At 40.9% G+C, this 22,779-nt stretch overlaps 1 protein-coding gene across 1 annotated transcript; it reads right to left on the minus strand.

Annotated features, from left to right (window-relative positions):
* Positions 1–1,442: 1,442 nt before the first annotated feature.
* tbc (trabuco) lies at positions 1,443–18,597 on the minus strand. Its single transcript, XM_017081587.4, has 9 exons — positions 18,044–18,597; positions 7,224–7,677; positions 6,528–6,747; positions 5,650–6,373; positions 4,913–5,233; positions 3,643–4,730; positions 3,252–3,556; positions 2,916–3,193; positions 1,443–2,667 (listed from the first exon to the last, which is right to left on the minus strand). Exons 1-9 carry the CDS (start codon positions 18,060–18,062, stop codon positions 2,579–2,581), a joined length of 3,498 nt encoding a protein of 1,165 aa, XP_016937076.3. The 5' UTR covers positions 18,063–18,597; the 3' UTR covers positions 1,443–2,578.
* Positions 18,598–22,779: the final 4,182 nt, after the last annotated feature.

Raw genomic sequence — 22,779 nt, forward strand, 5'->3', positions numbered from 1 at the left:
ATCGATTTGACTAAAATACAACCTAAAATACGACCTAAAAACGGCTTAAAAATAACGTATTTTTCGCCAAAAAATAACACTCCCTATTTTTGGGCAAAAAAATCAGTATTTTGGTCGACAAATTGCGAAATGAAGTCAGAATATGGAATGTGATACCTCGTTGAACTCGTAATTAAATTCTCAATCGATTGGCATTTAAATCTAAAAAATTTATTTTTTGAAAATTTTTCGAAAAAAAGATGATACAACCCCTTACAAAAAATGCGAAATTTCGTCAAAAAAAAAATTTCCCGAAAAGTGATAGGGATCGATAGCCTTGGTTGTTAGCTGCTCATAACAGGCGGTCTTTTTGTTATGAGACTCGATTTGACTAAAATACGACCTAAAAACGGCTTAAAAATAACGTATTTTTCGCCAAAAAATAATACTCCCTATTTTTGAACAAAAATAATCAGTATTTGGGTCGACAAATTGCGAAATGAGGTCAGAATATGGAATGTGATACCTCGTTGAGCTCGTAATTAAATTTCCAATCGATTGGCATGTAAACCTGAAAAATTTATTTTTTGAAAATTTTTCGAAAAAAAAGATGATACAACCCCTTACAAAAAATGCAAAAATTGATGAAAAAATTAGTTTGCCAAAAAGTGGTGGGGATCGATAGCCTTGGTTGTTAGCTGCTCATAACAATCGGTCTTTTTGTTGTGCGCCCCAATTTGACTAAATAACGACATAAAAACGTTTTAAAAATATCGTATTTGACCAAGCTACGGCTGATAAGCCGCCAAAAAACCGGTATTCTTGTCAAAAATTGCAATACTTTTTTTCACACCAAAAAAATCGGTGTTTTGGCCATCATTTTGCGAAGTAAGGTTATTTTTCCAGTGTAACTGTACTTCATTCATGCCTTGCCAATCTGACAAATAATCACATTTTTCTGGGCCATTGGCAACTACGAGTGGCCAGGAATTGAAACTTTAAGGAAGGTCCGTCTTATCGCCAGATAAGGAAATATTGTTTACCTTAAACTCTATGGCAACAGGCTTACGCAGCGATCAGCTGATGGATCGTAATATATCGTACGTTCGATTTGGATATTGATATCTGACCATCCGCCACGAAAACTTCAGTTTTGATTAGGTATATATCGTATATGTGTTATTTATTAATTCCATTTCAAACATACCGACGTCATTTGCTTTGTACTTGTATACATTTATACTATATATATAGATTCATATTCATATCGTGTGGGTGTATATATATATTGTATTTGTAATTGAGATAAAGTGGAGCCGAGGTGTCGTCTACCTCTTGTTTGTCCGGGGAAAGGTACATTTACAAAGAGTATAAGTAAGGTATAAAGATAATCCACAACATTTATACTCGGTGTAGAAAGAGAGATCACACAGTGGGGGAAATAGATATAAGTACGCGTTGACTTTGCATTGTAGATATATATATATATATATTTATATAAAAATTAAATACAATTAAATAAAAATGGAACTCGGTTTGGCTTGGCAGCTTATATATAGATAATAGACACACAAGATCCGACTATATGCCGTGTATATGGATATTTAAGGGTACTTGACTTATTGTTGACTTGATTGTTACACACAATTGGATATTTCTCGCTGGTACAGAGTTTCTTTCGGTTTGGTTTAGTTGAAAGTCGGGGTTACTTTGGAACGGAACTTATTTTTAAAAATTTCTCAATTAGGTATTATGTGGGTGTCTACTCCTTTTTGATTTATTTATATTTATCGTTCGATTTGGTAATACAGTCGCTTCAGATCAATGTTAAAAAAAGTATTATAGAAACAGGGATGGTAACAATTGTTGATTATGATATTTTCGGTAATTTAAGTAATCAAGGATAAGTATAAGGATCTAAACAAAAAAAAACTTTATAGACAATCAAATAGGTTATTATTAGAAAAACCATCAAGTAACATCGATATTTCAGTTGAATTAATTCAGATTGTAAATAGTAGTTGATCTGATTTCACTGATAAAACGCACTTTTTGTGTATATATTGATAATTTTATTTGCCTTTTGATAGAACGTGATAATTACATTGTACTCCCCCGATTTTCTCCATATGATATTTGTTTTCTGTATAAAAAACACACGAAAAACAAATTGTTCGAGTGCAAAGTGTGAATATCAGATGTCTATACAGTCGTATAAGGATTTCGTATATAAGATTTCAATCTTTTGTTCAGAGTCTTTTGCATTTGCTGCCCCTGTTTTCTGGTTTCCTTCATTTCTGGGGATATGCGTGAAGAGTTTGGGAAGAACTTACGTAGGCATAAGAATACAGTTAACCATTAGGATTACAGTTACAGTTTCAGTTAGTGTTTTTTTGGGTTGCATACAAATCTAGGTTAAATACTTTATAGCGAAGACATCAATCGACACATACTTATTGTTTGTTAATCCGCTCTATCGCATTGTCATCTAAATTGTTTTTTTACTGGTTATCTTTGGCAAACGAAATTTGATTGAACTACGATCTAGACTCTAGAATAACGCGCTATATATTTGGGTTCTATCCAGCTCTTCCACATTCTACTTGTTTTCGATGATCATCTGCAGCTGGAGGACCAGACTCCGGGCCAACTGGAGCACGGATCGGGCATTGTGGCGCTCGGCCATTTCTGGAAAAGTACAGATTATGTTAAATATCATCTAGGTAATTAATAAAGGCTTACGACCGGTTTCTCAATGGCATGTTACCTTTTGCCATTAAGGTATATGGCTTTGCCGGTATCATCTAGTTTATCAGAAGAAAAGAATAATTTGTTTTTCCGACGTAATTTAACTGCATATTAACTTTTGCCGCCAGATAACTAACTAAAACCTTAACCTGACATTGAGAAATTGGACCTTAAGAGCATCCACTTGCCATTGAAGAACTTGATGACATCGGTGAAGTCCATGCTGTTCGAGAGGATGATGTCGCGGTAGGTCTCCAGCAGGGCCAGGGCCAGGAAGAGGACGAAGTGGCCGGAGGCGATGTGCTTGGCCGCCCAGATCACCTCCCAGGTGGCGAAGACGTCGTCGTAGACGAGCTCCCTCTTGAAGTCCAGCAGGAACCACCGGTAGCAGAAGTAGAAGTGCGTGTAGTCGCCGTTCGAGTCCATCAGGTCGTACATCTCGGAGTCGAGGATCTGGATGAGGGATCTGTTGGGGCGGGAGATTGTCATTTAAATTCAAAACTGAGTTGGAGGTGGACCATCACCTCATGTTGGCGAAGTGCATGTCCATGGCCCCGCCACTCGGGAAGTTCTCGATCATGCGCTCCATGAGCTTGCAGAAGCAGCTGTAGCTGAGCGACTCGTCGTCGAAGATGACCAGGAGGGGAGCCACCAGGTCGCACATGCCCTGCATGTAGCCCACGTCCAGGTGCTCCCACACGTACGTGGAGATCACGTTGCGCAGCTTGTCCAGGTTCTCGTTGGCGAAGTACCAGTAGTTCCTGTCGCAACGCTGCACATCCTTCTCGATCCGGTGCAGATTCAGCCCGAACTGCTCCAGGAGTTCGCTCTGCAAAATGTATGATATATAGGGTTACAAAAAATGTGGATTGATTAGAACCCATAACCCATAACCCATAGCCTAGAGCTACTTACACTGTAGACTCCTCCATTGGAGCTGGCTGGCGAGGCGCAGGCGGACTTGGGCTGCTGCAGGGCATCCAGATTGACGCCTCCTCCTCCGCCGACGGATTCGCCGGCCTGCTCCTCCACGGGTGACATTTGGTCGCCCTCTCCCAGCTTGGAGCTGCGCTCCCAGTGGGTGATGTCCACTGAGGCCTTGGTGATGATGACAGCCGCCGTTGCCTGTGGAGGCGGTGGAGGCGGCGGCTTCACTGCATCCTCATCCTCGGGCAGCTGGAGGTCGTCGGCACTCAGGTACTCCGGGCTGAGGACACTGCGCGTGTCGCTGGTCGGCTGCTGGTGGCCACCGCCAGGACCCACTGTCTCGTACGAGGAGGCCGTGGAAGTGGAGCAGCTGGGCTCCGGATTGAGCTGATCCTCCTGGTCGTCGGCCGAACCGGCTGACGGAACCGGCTCCTTCTGCTGATCCAGCTGCTTCTTGGCCTTGTTGCCCTCCACCTCCACCTCCACCTCATCCTGCTCCTCGTCCAGCTCATTGAAGTTCTCACCCTCGTCCACATGCCCCGAATCCGTGCTCGTCTTCATGGCCCTGGGAATGGGCTTCACACTCAGGTGGTTGCCACTCACGGGACACTCCACTGGCTGCTGCTGCAGCTGCTGCTGCTCATCAAACTCCAGATCGCCGGGATCGGAGATGTCCGAGATGTCCTCGAACACCTCGTTATCCAGCTCGCCGCCCGCCTCGAGATCCGCCGCCCTGACGGTCCTCTCGTTTCCGGAATTGCTGCCGGAACTCAACTTGGCCACCGCCCGCGCCGTCTTCTCCTTCTCCCGCTGCTGCACAATGGCGTCCACCGCCAGCCACTCGCTCATCGTCGTCTCGTAGTAGTGCTTGCAGGTCTCGTCCTGCTTCCGCCGCTCCTCCGAGGTGGAGCCGAAGGCGTAGTGGCCCAGCAGATAGGGCCACACCTCCTGCCGCAGTTCCGGCTGGACGCCCCCGAAGTAGACCAGGCGGTAGAACTCCGTGGCGTTCTCCAGGACCCCGTCTACGTTCAAGAGCTGCCAGCGCTCCTTGGTCAGGCCCTCCTCGTCGGCTTTCACTGGAGGAGAACAGGACAAAAGGATTGGGGTGAATATGGTGAAAACGCCTTCCTCTCGAAAGTACTACTCCGAAAATAATATTTAACATTTTTATACCCTTGCAGAGGGTATAAACTTTGGTCTTCTAAAGTAATATCTTTTTAAGTATTAAAAGACACATTAGCAGGCCTTGCCAACTCACTTTCCGGGGTAATCCTGCCGTGCACCAGGCCGGACAGGTGGGTGCGCACCGTGGAGAGGTGGCGGCAGTAGGCCAGCCAGCCGTAGAAGGCCCTGGAGATGATCTGCCGGCGCATCGTGGAGCAGACCATCTCGATGCTGGTGCTCTGCGCCTGGAGCAGCTGCTGCTGCTGCTGCTGGAGGAGCAGCGGCGACTCCAGCGGGAACTGGTCGATGGAGAGGCTCTTGTTGGAGCAGTCGCTGCTGCCGGTGGTGGAGCAGCTGCTCAGCTGCGCCCGGCGCGGAGTACTCCGCACGAAGTCCAGGATCGAGTGGGTGGCAGCTGGAAGGGGTAAATATTCAAGCTCATTTAAAATAATTTCTATCCATTAATAGGTTTAGTTACTAATTTTAAAAATGGATATATTAAACTTATCAAACATAGTCAATTTAAGGATATTAAACTTTGATTTATAATAGTAACTTTGTATGCATATAATAACAGTATAAAATGTCTAAAGCTGGCAGATACTTGCTACAATTAAATAAAGAAAATAGTTTCATATTACTTTTTAGTTGTATTCAATATTTTCTACCATGATTTCAGTGTTTTCATAATTTTATTGTTTTGTATTTCATATTTAATTCCACATGCAAGTGTTTATATTGTACTTTAAGGAACATTAACTTTGCTTTAATAATTAATATTAATAAAATAAATAAACCAAATTTTATATGATTCTATGTTCCAGCACTCACCAAACTCCTCGTGGCGGCTTTTGCTGACGATGCGGAAGACGTAGTCGATGGGCGTCTCGTCCACGGACTCCATCACCGAGGGCAGGATGCGGCGGCGCATGCTCCTGGGCCAGAGGAACATCTTGCCGATGCCGCGCTGGGACCACAGCGGCGGATCCAGCTGGCCGTGGGGCAGCAGGCCCGTCTCCAGGCAGCTGAGGAACTGCTGCATGTGCCCGCCCTCGGGGAAGTGGATGGGCGGCCGCTGGACGCCGTCCTGGCCCACCAGGATGACCGTGCCGCCGCTGTCCTCGCCGCGACTCTGGTGACAGTGGACGTAGACGATCTCGTCCACGTTGATGTTGAGGGCGTAGGCCCAGAAGGCGTCCTTGTCGATGTCCTCCGCCTCCTCCGCCTCGGTGTAGCCGTTCATCAGCTGGTTGGGCGTCCACTTGATGGTCAGCGTCTGGATGTGCTGGTGCAGGCTCAGGTAGCCGGGCATCGGGTCGGCCACGTCCTTGGGCAGCACCTGCACGTTGTTCTTGCCGTAGAGCAGCGTGGCCTTGGCGTTCTGGTGCAGCGACTCCACGTAGTCCTTGGCCACGCTGGCCGAGGCGATCGACTTGAAGGACCCGCTGCTCGCCTCGTCGGAGCTCGTGTTCAGGCTCCGCTTGAAGTTAATGATCGCCGGGCGGGAGCAGGTCGACGAGGAGCGGCGGACCGAGCTGATCCGGTGGCGTTGCACCTGGTTCGGGTTCGGGGTCGGGGGTAGGGAAATATTTAATAGAATTTAGTTTTAAAATAATAATTATCTTAGCTTATAATGTGAAAAATCGTATTGAGCTCATATAAAATTTGGAAGTAGATTTTTATTATATATCATTATATCAAGTCCTCACCAGTTCATCGGCATGCGGATCGGTCCAGTAGTGATCGGCTGTCTTGGCCCGCGTGAATTCCAGGGCACAAGGACCCACCAGCAGGGAGCTCAGGATGGATCCGTAATCCGGATCGGCCACCAGGGAGTCGCGATCATAGAAGCTGCTGGCATTGCTCACCAGATACTCGATGATCTTGGTGAGTCGCTTCTCGTAGAGAGCCAACCGAATCCACAAATATCTATATAAAACAGTTATTGCCAAATTAATTTATACAAAATAATATTATCAAAATAATTTTGGATGACTGTCTAATGTATAACTCGCAAAAATTAAAAACAAATCGAATCCGGTTTAGAAGTATTTTTAAAAAAGCTATAGATATGTTGAAATTTCAATAAATACTTTTCATATAAATATAAAGTAAGTTTTAAATTCAATAAATAATTATTTCTATAAACATGTTTTAAATTCAATAAATACTTTCCCTTTAAATAAGTTATAAATTGTAAAAATTGCTGATATAATTAAAACGTCAGTAACAAGTTGAAATTGGATATTAAGTTATTGGCAGCAGTATAAAATTGGGAAAACCCAATTAAGTTATTACAAAATGAAATGATAAAGTTACAAAAATTATTTATAAGTTTAATTGGATTTTAAGTTGTTGGCAGCAGTATACAACTGAGAAAATCAAACTACAAGACTGCAACTCACTTCATGCTGGCCAGGGACATGCTGGAGTTGCTGGCACTGACGCTGATGGACGCGGAGGCGGAGGACGAGGTGGCCACCGCATTGCTGCCGCCGGTGGACATCGAGTTGCTGCTGCTCTTCTTCAGCATCGGCGGTCGCTGGAAGCTGTCGCTGCTGCTGGAGGACCGCTTGCTCGGATCGCTGGCCTCGATCTCCTGCACCATCTTGCTGATGTGCTCCGCCTCCGGGCAGCTCTTGGCGATCTTGTGCAGCAGCGCCGTCGTCGAGGAGGTCTTGAACAGACCCAGGGCCCGCCGGCGGAGTCCCTGGCTCAGACAGACCTCCACGGCCCCGCACAGCGAGGTCACCGAGCTGCTCTCCTCGTGGACGTACTTCTTGGTCACCGCCTCCTCCATCAACTGCTTCACCTCCTTCTTCACGCTGGCTATCAGCCGCTCCTTGTAGTCGGAGCCATCTGGAAGGTATGGTAATCATATTTAGTATACCAAAGTATATTGAAAAAACTGAAGAAACAGTAATCATAATCAACAACCAACCTAATATTTAGATATAACTATCTCTTAGGCTTAAGGTCTACTGCTGCTATAGCTCTATTAGCAACCCCCTGTTAGCTTATAGTAATAATATATAATATAATAATAATATTAATTTTTAAAGAATACATTTTACAATTTCTTAAAAAATGTTAATGTGGTTCCTTTCGATTCACTTTATAGGACTCCATTTCAATATTTTAAAGTAATGCACTACAAAATAAGGAATAAGGAAACTACTAAGACATTGGTCATAATTTTTAGGTCCCTATAACTTACGATCAAAAACTAATATATAGTATTATTTGATTTTATTATAAAATTATAAACCACTTTCAACAGAACTTGTCAAAAATGTGTCGCAAAAGGGAATCAATGTCCATCATTAAAACGTAGATACACCTAATCGCAGTGATAAAATGATCTTATCTTTATTTATAAAGGTCACCGATGACTGATAGTCAATCAAGGCAAAGCGATTAAAGGCCAAATGGTATGTGAATATAGTGTATTTTTTGTTTGATTAGTTTATTGCGCAATTATAATTATTTTGCTTACTTTTCCCCCTTTATTTTGTAACCAAACTATCCTATTTCCGGATTTCCTTGTCGCGGAAATTTGATCGTTGCGCAACAAATTTTTAATGAATATAAATAATAGAAGCCAATGTTTGACAAACCCCTGCCATTACAATTCGCCCCGTCGGATGAAACGCAAACCCCGCCGGGTCCTGAAAAGGAAATCACAGCGCCAACGCCCAGTAAACACTGACCCCCCTGCGCTATATCCTGTATATATTCCGTATGTCCCGAATGTCCTGGATGTCCTGTGCAGTCTGTGAAACTCAATATGTCCAGCATGTGTTGACTGCCGCCCCTCAAACACGGTCCCCCAGCTAAAATGCTAATGGCATTTGCACTCAAAACTCATGATGGCCTCCGGCCACGTATAATTTCATTTTCATTTTCATTAATTGTTTTCCATTTGGAGCGACAGGAGAGGTCGGCCAGGGGTGAAGTATCCCCGGGTGACCGTCGACCAGTGAGCAGATACAAGTACGGATGCAGATACACTCACGGATCCACCCAGAGATGACGGATGATGAGTAATGTGGCCGAAGGACTTATGATCCACAGATGGAATCTCTTAAATTAGAGATTCTAATGGCTCAATGGTGGTCGGGCGAACCACGCTTTTAATATTATTTATTCTCAGTTAAGGATATCTTGATTTTATTTTGAAATTCTTCTTGAAAGGATAACAAAAAATATATATATGTAATAAATACATAAATAAATAAATCCTTATTAGGGATCTTAGAATAGCTTCATTTTTTACCACAATTATTTTTGTAATACTGTCGAAAAACAAACTTTTTTTAGTTATTAAAGAAAAACTTGTTAAGATTATAATGAGAAATATATAATTATTGGTAATGCTCTATCTTATGCCTACTAAAAAGTATATATAAAGAATATTTATATAAAAATCTATATTTTATTTAGGGGAAAGAAAAAAAGTAAAACACGTAGAAGGGCAATTTTATTTTGTCACAAAAAGTAGGTCAATATATCCCAAATTCTCATTAGGGATCGTAAAAAACTTCATCTATTTTCCATCAAATCGATTTCGGATGGATATTGGTTTTGGGGTTTCCCGAATGCACTTCCCACTGGCAGCTTGATGGACGCCGCCCACAGAGCTGGGTTCATTATGCTGGATGTGGATGATGGTTTGGATGAGGATGAGGATGAGGATGTGGATGTGGACGAGGATGTGGACGGGGCAGTGGATGTGGGTGTGGGTGAGGACGGGGCAGTGGTTCCGGGGGTCTGTGGCGACAACAAAGTGCTCGCTGTCTGGAACGCCGACCGCGTTGTCGCCAGGCCGTGTCCTTGGCGGTGGGAGAAAATGGGTGGGAAAATGGTTGGAAAAATGGGTGGAAAAACGTGTGGAAAAATGGGTCGAAAATGGGTCGAAATATGGGTGGCTGCCGGGGAACAGTTGCCCCGTTTTAATTGCTGCTCTTTTGTTGCACCATTTTAATTTTCATTTGACACTTGTTGTTAGTTTTCTTTCTCCTTTCTCTTTCTCCCTTTCCCTCCATTTCCATCCATCTATTGCATGTAATTAGCATTTAAATGCTCGCAACTCGGGGCCTTGGCAACAAGTTTTAATAACTCCATTTTCCCATTTTCCCCCAGCCGGGAAATGCAAATATGTTGGCGAGAAAGTGGAGAAAGTTCTGCACCTCCTGCCATTTGTCATTCGCCATTTGCTATTTGCTTTTTGCTGATTTGTTTGTTTATTATTTGTTTGCCTGGCCTCTGTGGACGCGTCGAAATGAAAGTATATAACACGGGATACTCGGATAATTGCTCTGTACTTGTACATAACATTAGGAAAATCTATAAGATTAGTTTACATTTTATTTGTGCATTTTTATGTATATTACATTGTAAGGAATTCTTTCCAGTGTTCTCAGTGCTGCCTAGCAATATCGACCACGAAAGTTCCGAGTTTGAAAACCCTTTGGGATCGCCCAGCCGGAGCAGCATCATCAATGGCAACTGGATGAAGGGGGGGAGGGGTGGAAGGGGATGAGGGGGTCACCTCCACAGTGACCTTGATGAGCTGATGGTCTTGGCCAGCGATTATCCCGCCGGGAGATGCTGTAGGTCAACACACACAACAATAGGTGGAAAAGCAAGCCATAAAAGCCATCCTTAAAGTTCCTGGCGATGGTAAAAAGTTACTGCTTAAACAAAATTGTATAAAATACAATCAAGACCTGATTCAACTGGAAATCATAACACATTTTTTAAAACACCATATAAACTTGGAAATACTAAAGGTTGTACCTTATCATCCAATCAACAATTAGTTGGAATTAAAATCATTTACACAGAAATTGCAAATAATTGAAACGTTTTCCCAAACCAATTCCACTTTAAGAGTTCAAAGTGCTTTAACTTTTATTGGCCCACCTGGCGTATGGGTAATCAATCAAACGGGACAAGCGAAAATCAAAATCAAGTGAAATCAAAGTCCACGAGGAAGCCAAACCCACGAAATTCGTTTTAGAATCCCCTGGCAAATGAAAAAAGAAACTCTCGAGCAACAGAATCCAGAAGCTCAACAAGAAACTTTATCAATTATCCCCAGGAACAATCAAGAGCGAAATTTGCCGCAGTGCGAATCAATTTCAGTTTCTGCCAAGTTCAGCAAACATGGCAAGGGAAAATGGGAAATCGAGGGTGCTTTCTTACTAAGAGAAAGTCCTCGGACTGCTCTTCCTGTAATCGTAAATTCATTTGGCCCACCAAATGGCAATTGATGGCTTAAACAGGCTTAATAACCATTTTGGGCCACGCACACACACACCCAAGGTCGAGCCTTAATTAGGGGTAGCGGAAAAGGGGGGAAAATCGGTGGGAAAATGGTGGAAAATCGGTGGGAAAATAGGTGACTCCCGTGTGGTTGGCTATTCCCAGCCAGCAGCGTTTTAAATAAAATCGTTCTATTTCCATCGCCCCAAAATCTTTTGCCTTTGCTGCTCGCTGGTCCGCACTTTGTTCGTCCTGCTCCTCGATGCTTTTATTTTTATACGTATTTTGATGTGGTCACGGATATAGATGTTCCCGGGGCTTTCGTTTAATTTCGGTTTTATGACCCCGAACCGCTTTTGTGGCAGTTACAACCAGTTATGGCTATTTGGATGGATTTTTCTTTAATTTTCTTTATGAAGATTTCGACTTTTTTATGGCCATTTGTACTTTTTGTTTGGTTTTTCCAGGGCAAATGGGTTCATAAATAATGATTATTATGGTCGAAGCTTATTAATATTGTTATAAAAACAGAAAAACAATTTAAATGAGGGTGGCTGAGCTTAAAAAACATTGTTGCATACTTTTAGACACATCAAATTTTCATCATCTTTATGAAGACTTAATTTTTTTTGCCATTTGCTCTTTTTGGTTGGATTTTCCAAGGCAAATGGGCTCATAAATTATAATTATTATGGATAAAACTTGTTAAAATTGCTTTTAAAACCCAAAAACATTTTAAATAGGCTATGCTGAGTTTAAAATCGATGCCTAACATGTTTTTTAAAAGTGATTTTTCAACACAAAAGACATATTTGCTTCTTCTTACTTAGTTAGTTACTTAGATTTTCATCTGGCAACTTTCACAACTATTAATTTTCGTTTGAATTCACATACATTGTTCAATCGTTTATATCTACAACCGAAATCTAAGCACTTGGATGTGAGTTTATAGAAACAACAACTATTTTATGAAAGAAAGTTTATGACTTAAGTGGACAAAAGTCAATGACAATGGTTTTGAATCTACAATAAAATCAGTCAACTATTTCGGTACACTTGACAAAAATGTCCAACTATTAAGCAGATTGTTACGTTTTTATATTTGTTTTCTTTTTGATTTTCTTCTAAAATAACACATAAATTTCTCTTAGTACATAGCTCATTATACGACATTCTATCGGATAGACATCTGTTGGTACTTTTTTGCCTTTGCTTTCAGTTCATTTGGTTTGTTTTGGGTGTTTTTTGGGGCTTGCTATCTGGCAGAAAATGTAGAAAGACCCGCATAGGCAGATAACTAAATAAATATGTATATACACTGGGGCAGAAACTGCGACATTAATTACAGTCTAATGCCTTGTACATATTGTGTATATGTTGTGTGTTGGCCCCAACACGCAAACTGCATTAAGTGTGGCTTGTTCGCATTTAAGTAGACCGCAGCCAGACCGAGGGAAACTTCGACTCGATTTCCCCCAGGAGCGGGGAATCGAAGTTCAGGGGGCCAGGGGCCCTTAATTGAACAGAATCGGGGGGAAAATGAATGTCTGAGTGCGCTTAAATAGCCTCGAATCCACAATCACAAGGAGAGTTATTAGTCTCGTTATTGGGGGCTAATGCTGCTCGATGTTTGTGTTGCAATCGACCAATCGACTTTAAAATGAAAATATGTATGAAAAACTGACAGGTTTTCGCCTTATAAAAGGTAGAATTTAATGAGCTTCTTTTTTAGAAACCATAAAAGTACTTTTGCTTAATAAATCCTAAAAGAAAAAAGTATATACAAAATTGAAAAAGAAATTGCCAACTTTTAATATGCGGAAAAATTGTAATTATATAAAAATAGTACCGCTGAGAATTAAACGTGATATTTGCTGCCTACGAAGGTGCTGTGAGCGCTGTGAAAATTGCAAATAAATAGGGATAAGCTGGGAAATCAGTGCAGTTTTCGCGATAAATGAAATACCAGAGATGGAATTTTTTCGCAGCTAAGTCGCGGGGCTTCTCAAGAAGATGGAGCTGCAGTTTTGCTCGCCCACGCCGCTGGCAAATGCAATTTGTTGGTCTTTGCAATTAAAATTATATGCGTTGGATTTGCTGCGTTCAAGCACCACGCCCCCGCTGCCCACGCCCCCTCAATTGACCTCTGAACTTCGCGCTAATTCTCCTGCTGTTGGGCAGAGCGGGGAAAACTTGCTGTTTTTCCATCGCCGTGGGCGTTTCTGCAGTCAAGTCTCTATGCAAAGCAAATATTGCACGATTGCACGATTGCACGGGGCATTTAAGCAGCTTACGCCGGACGAACGAGCAGGAATCTCAGAGGAGGGCACTTGCAATTTGTGCTCGAGCTAGCAGGAAAGCATTGAAATAGGAAGCAGGAAGAGCAGGGAAATGGGAAATGGGAAAACACTGGCAAACAAGCATGCCCACCGGAATGCCTAATTAGGCCGAGTAGAAACAGTTGCACTTCGCATTTTCCAGTTTCCATTTGCCATTTCGAATGCATCAAGTGCAGGGCCAGCAAAGGTCAGAGGGCATGGGCGCAGTGCTGCATGCATCGCGTACCGCAACTGTGACGCATGATGAATGCACTGACCTTTCATGCCACACAACCCACGACTTTTGGCGCCTGATTAAACACGATTCCATCGCAATGGCTGCCCCGAAAAGTAGCCAACATTTCTGTTTCACCCACGACTGTTCTGATTTTAATTAATTAAATATTCCAACAACGGTTTCTACCCAAAACTCAAAGTCTAAGGGACTCTTAAAACTCATCAAAATGACCACTGAATAATGAATGTTTGACCCTATGAATTTGAGAGTACTTGAAGAGTGGTTACGGAATTTTTTAGTAAATTCTACATTCTTTTCTCTTTCTGACTACGTATGTATTATTAAGGGAATACATAAAAAATATAAGTAATTCATTTATTGTTTTAAATATGATTTTTGAATTTTAGATTGTATTGTTTAAATAGGTTTTTTTAATTTTATTATAGTTACTTAAAAGTTTACAAAACCAAGCTCTTTAATTGTTTTTTATTGTTTTTAATAAGATTTTTAAATTCTATCTTGTTTGATTTTTAGACTGGCTACAATATTTAACTATTATTTATATATAATGTATATTTGGTTCAAGCCTGGCTAAAGTAACTCCATAGCTTACTTAAGGAAAATAAATTCCTTATATCTCTTTAAAGGGTTCCTTCGGATATCTGGCTGCAATATAAGCTTTGACATTTTTCAAACGAATTTCGATCTGCTGCCATTCAGCTGTCCATCCAACTATCAGTTCAACAAAGAATTGCCAAACAATGCGATTTCTTTTCAAGGCACTTGATTGACATTTGGGAATGCCTCCCTTTGAAGAACTTGGGCTATTTGCTTGGGACTCACCCCCCTGCCTCCCCGGGCCGTTTGAAGTCCTTGGAAGAGGACCAACTTTGTGGACAACTGGTGTATATCGAGAGGGTCTAGAAAAGGGCTATCGAAAGGGGAGTAGAGCACACGGTCTGACATGAAATTAATGATGACCAGACAGTGGATTTTTAATTTTGAAGGAGCCCAGGCTAGGGCTTTAATATTAATGCCACTGACAGGACATGCAGACACACGCACGTCAGGATAACGACTCTGTCGCTGACAGTAAGCCCACACTTTGATGGCTTTGTCAGGGAAGACAGAAGGACGTGCCCAGAAACAACAATGCTGTAAATACGGCACCAAAAATACCCTCTGCATGTATGTTTAAAAATAGGTTGATGCGTAACTCAAAAATTGAAAATCGAAGGGTAAGGTTTTCATTAGTACACATTTAATGGGTTAAAATTTAAGATATTGACTATTTTGAAATAAAAAAACCTTTCTGAATGGCTTATCAACGCCAAATTAATAAATAATAATATTAATATATTTTGGAACTAAAATATCCTTTGGTGCCAGCATACCCCCGAAATCGCCGAGAAGTATGCAACACTTTGTGACCAGTTCTTTTGCACACACGTGCGCCCCACACAGACGCATAAGCACTGGCACACACACATGCACGCAGGGCTTTCCATTTGACCTCTGTTACTTTTACTGTCAACGGGGCGTTAAGTGCACGGTCGTATGTACTTTGGGGGTGGACCTGCCCCATAAACAGCCTTTTTTAAAATCGCATATGCCACTGGTATTACACCAAATTTGCACTAGTTGAAAGAGTAATGAGAAGCTTTCAGCGCAGTAAATACTTATTTAGCATATATAATTTCCATATAATATATGAAGATATACACACAAAAAGATGTACATTCGATTTCTTATTTGTTTATATTCCTTTCTATAAACACAGAAATCTGAAGAAGTTGGAAGTCTCTGTAAAAGGTGTCAGAAAGTATGCTGCAATATATTACAGTATTACAATACCGCTAAATACCTTTTCTGCAGCATACTTTTAGGCACTTTAAATTAAATGTTTCTGAATTTTAAGATGTGCTATTTGGCTCCCTTATTAAAGAAGAAGTGCCAAAAAGTATGCTATGATACATTTTTAGTTCGAAAGAGAGATGGTAAATGTCAAAGCACATCTCTCTATTTTTTAAAGCACTCTTTCAGGCATTTTTTTTAATGTTTCGAAGTAAAAATAATATCTTTCTTTCACAAGGAAAGGAATTGCACCAACTTTAATGGACATGTGCATAAAGACTGCGACTCACTCTGATCAGTGACATTGAGCCAGAACTCAGCCAAGTTAAACTCATCGAGGCCGACTTGAGTCCACAGCTCACAGCTCCCGGCTCTTGGCTTTTAGCTAATGCCATAATTGAGCAATTGATGATGGCCACATCATCATCAACATTGTCAGGCGATGGCCACGTCATCGGGAATATCGCCAAGTGGGTGGTGTGGCGTGGCTATGGTGGTTAGGGTGGTCATGGTGGTTAGGGTGGTTGTGCGAGTGGCAAGGCCGAGCAGCTAAAACATAAACAAACGCCCCCGCCTTGACTACGGCATTCCGAATTGCCGCCTTCCGATGCGGCCAATCGAGGTTCATTCATAAAAGTTTTACGCCCGTGCCCATCAGCGAGCTTCCCAGTTACGTAGTTTCCCAGTTGGAGGAACCCCCGCTGCACCAGGGACATTGGACTACTACGGTCCAGAGAATCCCGAGAGTAGAACCACGGGATGCCCGTCCTGTTTGGCACAGGAGAAACCGATGGAATGTCAACATCATGCCATTAAACAGGCGACATTGGTTATATAGATCGTGCCATGGAACTAGCAATTCAAAATAATACAGCAAATGTTTTTGGTATTCCTTTATTATATATAATTTATATTATGTATTAAGCACGGTACAATTAAGATGTCTTAAATTGAAAAAATGGATGGGCTCAATTCTGTCTGTTCAATTAAAAACGAGAGCTATAAATCCAAGCACTTCTCGTATTTAATGAAATAAAAACATGAAATTATTTGATTAATTGAAGCAAGTGCTTCGGCAAAAAAGAGGGAGCTTGAGCCAAAGGCCAAGAGTTAAGGCCACGGAACAGGTGAATAAATCGAATTAAAATATTAAATAAAATTATAGAAGCAATTAAGCGAGTTTACCTGTTGCTTTAATCAAATTAAAAGCACTTTCAGTGGCATGAAACACGAGTGCCCCTCCACCACTGGCATTCCGTCCAGTGAAAAGGGGGCTTATCCTTATCCCAATGGCACACTGATAAATTGTGCAAAGAAAGGCGGGCCCCGAGAGTAAATTGCCTGGCATACATACATATTTGTGTCCTTGACTGTGTGTGACTGGGAAGTTAAGGCAGTTGCATTGATTGCCAGGGATTAGGATTACCGGGAAATGCAGCACCCACACGGCCATAAACCCACAAGAACACCACCCATAAGACACCACCCAGCACCCACCTGACAAAACCCGCACACCTGAATGAATTATATGTATTTATATTCAGCACATATATTTGCATGGAGCTTTCATCGCTTTAGCCGCTGCGAGCGGGCGGAGTCACGAAATTCTTGCAAAATTATAAAATGTGAATAGCGATGCCCGAATGCAGGAATTATCTCGCCGACACGTGTGTATCTTACACATCAGGGTGTATCTTATCCATTGTATCTTATACCATCCATTGTTTTATAATATTAAAAAAATATTGTTAGTAATGCCAACGAATAAAAAATCTTAGGATTTTAGGGTGCTTTCAATATGAATATTGTAAATAGTAATTAATTCCCTTTTAATTTAAATATCAATACCTCAGAATTTTTGATTTGTAATTTACATATTTTTGTTTTTCTATTAATTCAGCTTTGCAGACATTGTTTACCATTCGCAATAAATAAAAACTGCGTGCTTGAGTTAAGGTAAAACCAACGGCAATAATGGCGTTTTAATACGTATTACTCATACGCCCCGTTGCCCTTTGTTAAAATTTTCTTTGGCTACTAGAAAAAAAGGATAGACGAGTAATCTAAAAATGTATTAAAATTTACATTCCATTTTTTTTTTGGTTTTTTGCTAATGTCCTTTAAATAACATACAATTTTTATGGCACTTTATTGGGTGAAAAACAGTACTTTATCCTAATGGATAGAGTTATTTTTTTAAATTTTAAGTTTGCTAGAGCTTTATAAAACATAATGTATTTTGTGGAAAGATAAAAAGTAAAATATCTTGAGAATTTTTAAGTTTTTAAAGTGCAATGCTAAGGTTTTCAAGTCTCATAAAATTGTTGTGCACTTTAGTGGGTGAAAAACAGTACTTTAGCTCACTGGGCGTTGAATAAAATTGAATTTTTTAATTTTAAGGTTCCTCAAAGGTATATATCATAAGGTATTGTGCGGAAAAGATACAGTTATACATCTAGAGGATTTTAAAGTAAGGACATTATACTTTTGTCACCCTGATATGGCGACAGTTTGGTGTTTTCTTTTTGGGGGCGATCAGTTTTATTACCTGCACTGGTTTGCACCATTTCGAAGCGTTTTCTGGCTGCGCGTGGGCGTGTGTTTGGGGCTTGCGGAGATTGCCCAAAGCTTTTCGCCGTAATTCCGTTCCTCTTCACGCGCGCGTAAAATGTATTTCGAAATTTGTATTTGTTTTGCGTATGCCGACGACGCCAGCAGAGAGCAAAGTGTCGCCTGTGGCAGCGTGCGCTTTCCTCCGCGCTTTTCCTTCTCGCTTTTCCTGCTATTTTCTGTTGTATATTTCCTTTTTTCCTGCCCAACTAGTTGCCGTTGCTGTCCCTTATAAATTATTTGGCTGCTGCCGCCGCAGGATGGGTGGGGCAAAGGCTTTCTCCACCCGCTCGCCCATCGGAGGACGAGACTTCAACTGGCGCACACTGACTCACTGACCAACTGAACTGGCGGGGCCGCCAGGCCAAAAAACCCAGAAGCTAGAGGGCCAACAACAACAAAAAGAAAGAAACAAACAGCAACTCGGAGGTTTTTCCAGGCGGTTTTCCCAGGCAGAGCGCGTCGTGTGAACGCGACCAACTCCGCAGCGAAACTGAAACTGAAGCGGAAACCCAAACTGAAATCGAAATGAAAGCCGAAGTCGGCAGCCCGGCCAGCAACATCGACGGCGGCAACATGAGGTCGAGCAACTCGGGCAACATTAGTGCGGACGGCAGCAGCAACAGCTGCAGAAGGACCTTTAAAAAAGATAGATTTCAATTACAAACTAATTTTATATAAAAAAAAGATCGGAAACAATTATTTCCTACCGATTGGCAATCGTTAGCCGAGTTTGTAGGATACTTTAAACAGTCGATCTTTCACCTGTGCGCCTCGATTTGACCAAGTTACGATGGAAAAACCGCCAGAAAAATGGGTGCTTAGTCTAAAATCCTTTTACCTAATTTTCAACCAAAAAATAGGTATTTTAGCAATCATTTAGCGAATTAAAGTCGGAATAAGGAATGCCATACCTCGTTGAGCTCGTAATTAAATTCCCAATCGATTGGCATTCAAAACTGGAAACTTTAATTTTTGATCAATTTTCGCAAAAATGAATGATGTACCTTACAAAAAATGCGAAAATTGGTCCCTAAAAGTGATAAGGATCGTTAGCCTAGATTGTAAGCTGCTCAAAACAGTCGGTCTTTTCGTTGTGCGCCTCGATTTGACTAAATTACGACGGAAAAACGGCTTTAAAAAAACGTACTTTTCGTCAAAAAAATGCTACTCCCTATTTTTGCCCAAAAATATCAGTTTTTTCGTCGACAAAATGCGAAATGGAGCCAGAATAAGGAATGTCAAACCTCGATGAGCTCGTAATTAAATTCCCTATCGATTGACATTTAAATCTGAAAAATTTATTTTTCGAAAATTTTTCGAAAAAAAAAATGATACACCCCCTTACAAAAAATGCAAAATTTCGTCAAAAAATAAATTTCCCGAAAAGTGATAGGGATTGATAGCCTTGGTTGAAAGCTGCTCATAACAGTCGTTCTTTTTGTTGTGCGCCTTGATTTAACTAAAATGCGACCTAAAAACGGCTTAAAAATAACGAATTTTTCGCCAAAAAATAACACTCCCTATTTTTGAGCAAAAAAATCAGTATTTTGGTCGTCAAATTGCGAAAAAAAAGTCAGAATATGGAATGTGATACCTCGTTGAGCTCGTAATTAAATTCCCAATCGATTGGCATTTAAATCTGAAAAATTTATTTTTCGAAAATTTTTCGAAAAAAAAAATGATACAACCCCTTATAAAAAATGCGAAAATTCGTCAAAAAATAAATTTCCCCCAAAGTGATAAGAATCGTAAGCCTAGATTGCTAGCTGTTCAAAACAGTCGGTCTTTTTGTTGTGCGCCTTTATTTGACTAAATTACGTCTGAAAATCGTCAAAAAAAATGAAGGACTTCGCAACATTTTTTTAGTCAGGCACCAGGCAAACAGAAATCATAGCAAGTGGCAGCTGGTAGCCAAAAGTGAACTTAAACAGCTGTTAATTTTCAAGATGGCGGACGTTTGCATATTTCCCCTCCCCCTACTGACCAATAGGAATTGATCTCCATGGGAAGGAACAGTTAACTGTGGGCCAAACGCAGACCAGAGATGAGCAACCATGGCCGTATCATTTGATTGTCACGGGCTTGTCGCGATCTTGTCACAAGCTTGTCATGATATGCACGAAGTAACAGTGAAGTCCTATGTATTTTCTTAGGCCGTGCCAAAAGGAAGAAATCACTAGGGCATCTCTAAGTAAGCTTGAAGTAAGCTAATCAGCTGATCGTTTTACACCTGCTAAGCGTTTATGTTCGCCTGGTGTCTGAAATTAAGAAACCAAGCAATTCGACCATTTTCTCGACGAACAAATAAGGTATTTTGGACTTCTGATTTCTATATTGACATTTCAATGAAGTCTAAAATGTAGTTTCTTGGTCTCAGACACCAGGCAAACAGAAAACTTAGCAAGTGGCAGCTGGTAGCCAAAAGTGAACTTAAACAGCTGTTAATTTTCAAGATGGCGGACGTTTGCATATTTCCCCTCCCCCTACTGACCAATAGGAATTGATCTCCATGGGAAGGAACAGTTAACTGTGGGCCAAACGCAGACCAGAGATGAGCAACCATGGCCGTATCATTTGATTGTCACGGGCTTGTCGCGATCTTGTCACAAGCTTGTCATGATATGCACGAAGTAACAGTGAAGTCCTATGTATTTTCTTAGGCCGTGCCAAAAGGAAGAAATCACTAGAGCATCTCTAAGTAAGCTTGGAAACAGCTAATCAGCTGATCGTTTTACACCTACTAAACGTTTATGTTAACCTTGTGTCTGAAATTAAGAAATCAAGAAATCTTAAAATTTGCTCGACGAGCAAATAAGGTATTTTGGTTATACGAATTATTTGATCATTATTTGACCGTTACAAAAAATGCGAAAATGGGTCAAAAAATAAATTTCCCGATTTGTGATATGGATCGATAGCCTTGGTTGTTAGCTGCTCATAACAGTCGGTCTTTTTGTTGTGCGCCCCGATTTGACTAAATTACGACATAAAAACGGCCTAAAAATAACGCATTTTACGTCAAAAAATAAGGTTCCCTGTTTTTGCACAAAAAAAATCAGTATTTTGGTCGACAAATTGCGAAATGAAGTCAGATTAGCGATTTTGATACCTCGTTGAGCTCGTAATTAAATTCCCAATCGATTCGCATTTAAATCTGAAAAAATTAATTTTTGAAAATTTTCGCAAAAAAAAGGTGATACAACCCCTTTAAAAAATTCGAAAATTGGTCAAAAAATAAGTTTCCCGAAAAGTGATTGGAATCGATAGCCTTGGTTATTAGATGCTCATAACAGTCGGTCTTTTTGTTTTGCGCCTCGATTTGACTAAATTACGACTTAAAAACGGGTTAAAAATATCGCATTTTTTGTCAAAAACTATTACTCCGTATTTTTGCACAAAAAAATTCAGTATTTTGGTCGTCATCTTGCGAAATGATGTCAGAATATGGAATGTTATACCTCGATGAGCTCGTAATTAAATTTCCAATCGATTGGCATTTAAATCTGAAAAAAAAAATTTTTGAAAATTTTTCGAAAAAAAAAGTTGATCGATAGCCCTGGTTGTTAGCTGCTCAAGACAGTCGGTATTTTAGCTGTGCGCGGCGTTTCGACCAAGTTACGGCTGAAAAAGGACAAAAAAAATTTTTTTTTTGTCAAAAATTTGGTTATTTGTTGTTTTGCACAAAAAAGTCAGTATTTTGGCCATCCTTTTTCGATTCATTCATTCACATTCATTGCGATTTCCGCTAGAACTAGCTGGTTTCCGCTAAAATCCAACCAACACTGATGTAACAGTGGCCTCAACATCGGCAACAGCAAAAACAAGAGCAGCAGCAACATGTGCAGCAGCAACATTTACAGCAGCAACATCATCAGTGACACTACGAAGCGTGTATCCCCGCACCCCCTCCAAAACCCTCCCTTTTCGTCGCACCTTTCCCGTTACTTTTCGGTTTTGGAAGCTTTTCGCACTCCACCCGTCTCGCTCACACTTCGAGGCGCCCCACACATACACACGTTAACAGTGGAGGTAAAAATTGCAACATTTATAATTAGGTTTATAAAATGTGTCATAAAATATGAATCGATATATTTCAACTTTAAAACTGCGGGTGAACTTTCCGAAAGACAACATTTTTTATTTCACTGCATACTTTCACACACCTTTACCTCTAATTTTAGAAGCCTAGGTGACCATTTAAAAAATCTTTGAAAAAATGGCAAACTTTTATAGAAATACTATGTTTTATTTATTTATAGACGAACTCATGTAACTCAAATTAGCATTATAAGCCACAGATTTTAAAAATGCCTAATTTCTTAATTACACTAAGAAAAAAGTCCTATCTACCCCTAAAGAGTCAATAAAGGTATTTTACTAAATAAGAGAAATCTTTCCTAAGCTTTAACTAAATTTTTAAAATCTTAGGCATATATTGTTTTAGGTGTATAACCTTAAAACTCCTTTTTTTAAGATAGTGGAGTTGAGAAAAGATTGAGAAAATATTCTAATGTCGCTATTAATCCGACCGCTGCTGTTTGCCTGTGTGTGATTGTGAGTTGGGGGTTTGCTGACGTCGAAGTCGCAGGCTGTGTGGCGCAAAATCCAGCCACAAGCAACAGGACAGCATGCCAAAATGCCCTGCTGAGCGCCGCACAATTCTGGGAACCC

This window comes from Drosophila suzukii, chromosome X (genome assembly GCF_043229965.1).
Source record: "Drosophila suzukii chromosome X, CBGP_Dsuzu_IsoJpt1.0, whole genome shotgun sequence".
NCBI classification, from domain to species: domain Eukaryota; kingdom Metazoa; phylum Arthropoda; class Insecta; order Diptera; family Drosophilidae; genus Drosophila; species Drosophila suzukii.

Excerpts from the sequence above, each read along its gene's own strand:
- tbc (XM_017081587.4), bottom strand. Across the intron at positions 6,374-6,527 it reads ATCCGCATGCCGATGAACTG|GTGCAACGCCACCGGATCAG; the intron begins GTGAGGACTTGA and ends AACCCGAACCAG. Across the intron at positions 2,668-2,915 it reads TGTCATCAAGTTCTTCAATG|AAATGGCCGAGCGCCACAAT; the intron begins GCAAGTGGATGC and ends GTACTTTTCCAG.